Genomic DNA, 3,500 nt, shown 5'->3' with positions numbered 1-3,500 from the left:
TTATGTTTTAACTTACTGTATAACCTGCACCTCATAGTAATATAAATGTGCACTGACTGCAGTACACGTTTGCAACACTTCAGCAACCTGGAAATTGTAAACCACTAGAGGGCAGCATAACAAGCTGATCAGAGGATCTTTAAGCTGGGCTCACACTGTGCGATTTTTTGGCCCATTTTGAGCCGATTTTTCAGTCGTGCGACTGTTTTGGCGATCGGCCCGATTTTGGCCTTCATCGTGCGTCGTGCATCGTGTAGTATACGTGGGGTAACGACAAGGATTAACACCTCACGACCAGCTCCCGATCATCAATCGCTTGGTCGTGAGGATTTCAAACACCGCAGCTTCTCACACTGCGCACGCGCAAACACAGATTTCGGTGAAAAAGACGGAGCAGCGCAGCAGTGAGTGCAGCGTGTGATCTGGACACAAGCGATGGAGGCACTTGTAGAACTTTGGAAAGCTCATCCGAGCCTTTTCGATGTGGCCTCATAAAATTATCACGATCACAACCCAACAACCGTGAAAATAGTTGGATCTACACTGCTGCTCAATCACAGCTGCCCGATCAGTGTTTTTCATTAGCAGTTTAGCAAAGTTGATGGTGGTGGTGTGCGTGTCTGTGTGAGTGAAAGACAGAGAGGGAGAGCGAGCGACAGAATTTCTGTTAACCTTCATTTTTATGGATGCACAGTGTGAGCACTCAGGTCGCATCAGAGCATCAGGCCGTATAGTGTGAGACCTGCATCGTGACCTATGAACTTCTAACCCCTGCGAGTCAATCGCACAGTTTGAGCAGGAGCTGAATCGCGCGACTGACAAAATCGCACAGTGTCTGCCCAGCTTTAGCCCAGCATAAGGTAATGTTGGCAGGCATACTAAATCAAAAGCCCCTATTAGAAGTAATTATTGCTTGCTGTAAATAGGAAATATAATATTCCTTTCTATATTTCTTTCAACATACTTTTATATGATCAGCTTCTTCAGAGACTTTTAGTGCTACTCTTCTATGAAATGTGACCACAATCTTGTCAGTGCAGTGTGCAGAGCTAAAATGGCTTTGGGCACTTTAAGGCACTTTAATACGTCACGTTTCAGCCATGGTAGATTAGTCTTCCAGCCGAACCAGGCAATTAGCACTTGTAATTGGTGATGAACGGGCTGTTTTGCTTTGCAGAAATTGCTTCTGCCACAGCTTAATTTGAAAAAAATTCCTCACTGAAGATGTGACGCTTAAATAACATTTGCAATAGGAAGCTTAGTTTATCTGGGCTTCAGCATGTAAAAAACATTTCTGAAACTGCTAAAAAAAAAAGAATGGAATGAAAAATAGCCTGCATTTCCACACACAGGCTGCTGTGTTTGCTATTGATGATTCCTGTCAATCTTCAGGCGACCTGGCACAGACAAACCAAACTCTTCAGGGAGAGTTTCGGGGAAAAACACACACAGACATACACACAAAAGAAGTGCAGCAGGGTTCTTTTAAAAAGCTGCATTTCAAAGTAGGCAGACTCGTAATGACATTCCTCGATACTTCGCCTTGTGTAATACACCTGCCACTAACCTGCAGGTCTGTAAAAACAAGTTCTCTCTGTCACAGGGCGTACAGAGAGTTTCACCGTTCTCTTGCTCTTAACCAGAGAGGTTGGAAGTGTTGTTAAAGTAGCTGCCTCTGCACGGACAGAAGGGGGAATCAAATATTCTGTCTGCCGGAGGGAAACGGGAGGGGAGAGGGTCAAAGAAAGCGACTGCCTCATGGATGAGGCGAGCGTAAAAACAGATGCTTTGACCAGGGCATGGCTGGTCAGAGGAATCCATGTAGATGAGATGTGTAGTGGTTGGTTGGCTTCAGCTGGTCTTTCTGCTGAAAGCATAGGCCAGTTAACTCCACTCCTCTGCTCTGTCTTTACCTGTGGGTCACCTGGTTGCTGTGGAGGCCCGGGAATGTCTGTTCTGTTTCACTGCTTAATGAGCCACCTAGAAGTTCAGCAGCAGAGACGGACAGTTACCACCTACACATTTTGTCCTTGTTTTACACTTGTAGAATCACTCACTCTAATTGTCAAGCATAGGAAATTGAAAAAATAAATAAAAAGAAGCTCACAGGGTACTCAATAGCATTCATGTGAAATAGCAGGGCAACTCATTAATGAAAGATTAAAATCTGAAACTGTTTAACAAGTTTAGTTAGTTGGTTAAAAAGTAAGTGTAGTAAACACTTTACCAAACGACAAAGAGCAGATATAGCCTTATCATCTTACCATTATGGCAGCTGTACATCCACACACGATGGCCATCATATCGACATCTGCATTTCGTGAAGTTATTGGTGTAGTCCGACTCTGGCACTTCGTAGTTTGGATTAATTATAATCTGCAAGAGGGAGGGCATGAATGAGACGCTATAGCTGCAGTTTGAAGCCATTGTATGAACAGCTGAATCTTGCTGAACTGTTGGTTCTCTAGCAAAAGAGCTAAAGGCGAGAAACATCACCTGGAAAATGTAATCCCCGGGTTTCAGATCAGTAATGTCGACCCACTGGCAGTCGATGTCATGCCTGTAGGTATCCCAGCAACCCACAGTAATACCCTGGTCTCCAAAGTTGGCACATTCATACCTCTTTTCAATACCTGCAATAACAAAATATAATAATATTTGTCATTGCTTATCGGGCATTGACAAACTGAAACTCATCGAGTTTCCCTCTGTCTTTACACACTATTACTATGCACGCCTCTTTAATCATTATCTATTATTAAACTCTGGCTTTCTCTCCTTGCCTTTTATCCTGTTTTGCTCTGCTCTCTTCTCTTTCATATTCCCAGAGATTTCTTCCTGTTAAAAGGGAGTTTTTCCTCCCCATTGTCACCACATGCTTGCAGGGGGCTGTGAGATTGTTGGAGTTTCATTCTACTATTGTAAGTTATAAAGGGTCTCGAGATGACTGTTAATCTGAATTGGCGTAATATAAATAAAAGTGTACTTGATTTTATTTAATTGAATTGAACTAAATCAGGCAACCTCAAATATATGGGTTCAATTTTAAAATTCCTGCTGAAAAACTGAAAGATCCTGGAAAAGCTCCTTACATCTTGGAGAACTGTGGAGCTGCTTAATAATTCTGAAATTAAAAGTCAACCTTTTCACCTTAGACAGTGTTAAGTCACCCTTTTCAGTAACCATATTGTTTAAAGGAGCTTTAAAAGTCCATTACTGAACATATAAGAATTAGTTTTCTGCCACGTTTCAAAAGTGAAAAATTTTTTTCCTTCCATAACTGAATTCCTTTTTCAGATCTTACCTTCATCACATTCTGAGTCTTCCAGGCAGAAACTTGCTTTGTGTCCTTCAGCCACTTTGGTTCCATTCAGGCTGAATAGGTCATAGATGGTGAACACCTCCATGCTATGATAATGCCTACACACAAAGACGGGAACATACTTTAGCCTTTAAAAGAAGACACTTGTTGTCATTTTAGCTCTAGTCTCAAGGGCACC

At 42.3% G+C, this 3,500-nt stretch overlaps 1 protein-coding gene across 1 annotated transcript in view; it reads right to left on the bottom strand.

The window, feature by feature from the left end:
* Positions 1-805: 805 nt before the first annotated feature.
* Positions 806-3,500, bottom strand: part of loxl2b (lysyl oxidase-like 2b) — a 48,994-nt gene continuing 46,299 nt past the window's right edge. Inside the window, exons 11-14 of the mRNA XM_005748237.1 lie at positions 3,305-3,420; positions 2,497-2,633; positions 2,265-2,376; positions 806-1,980 (exon numbers count right to left, since the gene is read on the bottom strand). Of these exons, the coding sequence (XP_005748294.1) occupies positions 1,910-1,980; positions 2,265-2,376; positions 2,497-2,633; positions 3,305-3,420 (436 nt within the window). The 3' untranslated portion in view covers positions 806-1,909. The remainder of the gene's footprint in view (positions 1,981-2,264; positions 2,377-2,496; positions 2,634-3,304; positions 3,421-3,500) is intronic.

This window comes from Pundamilia nyererei, unplaced genomic scaffold (assembly GCF_000239375.1).
Source record: "Pundamilia nyererei isolate P.nyererei 1_Seehausen unplaced genomic scaffold, PunNye1.0 scaffold00217, whole genome shotgun sequence".
Taxonomy (NCBI): domain Eukaryota; kingdom Metazoa; phylum Chordata; class Actinopteri; order Cichliformes; family Cichlidae; genus Pundamilia; species Pundamilia nyererei.
The sequence above is the reverse complement of the archived record's forward strand: the minus strand, read 5'-3'. Positions and strand labels throughout refer to the sequence as shown.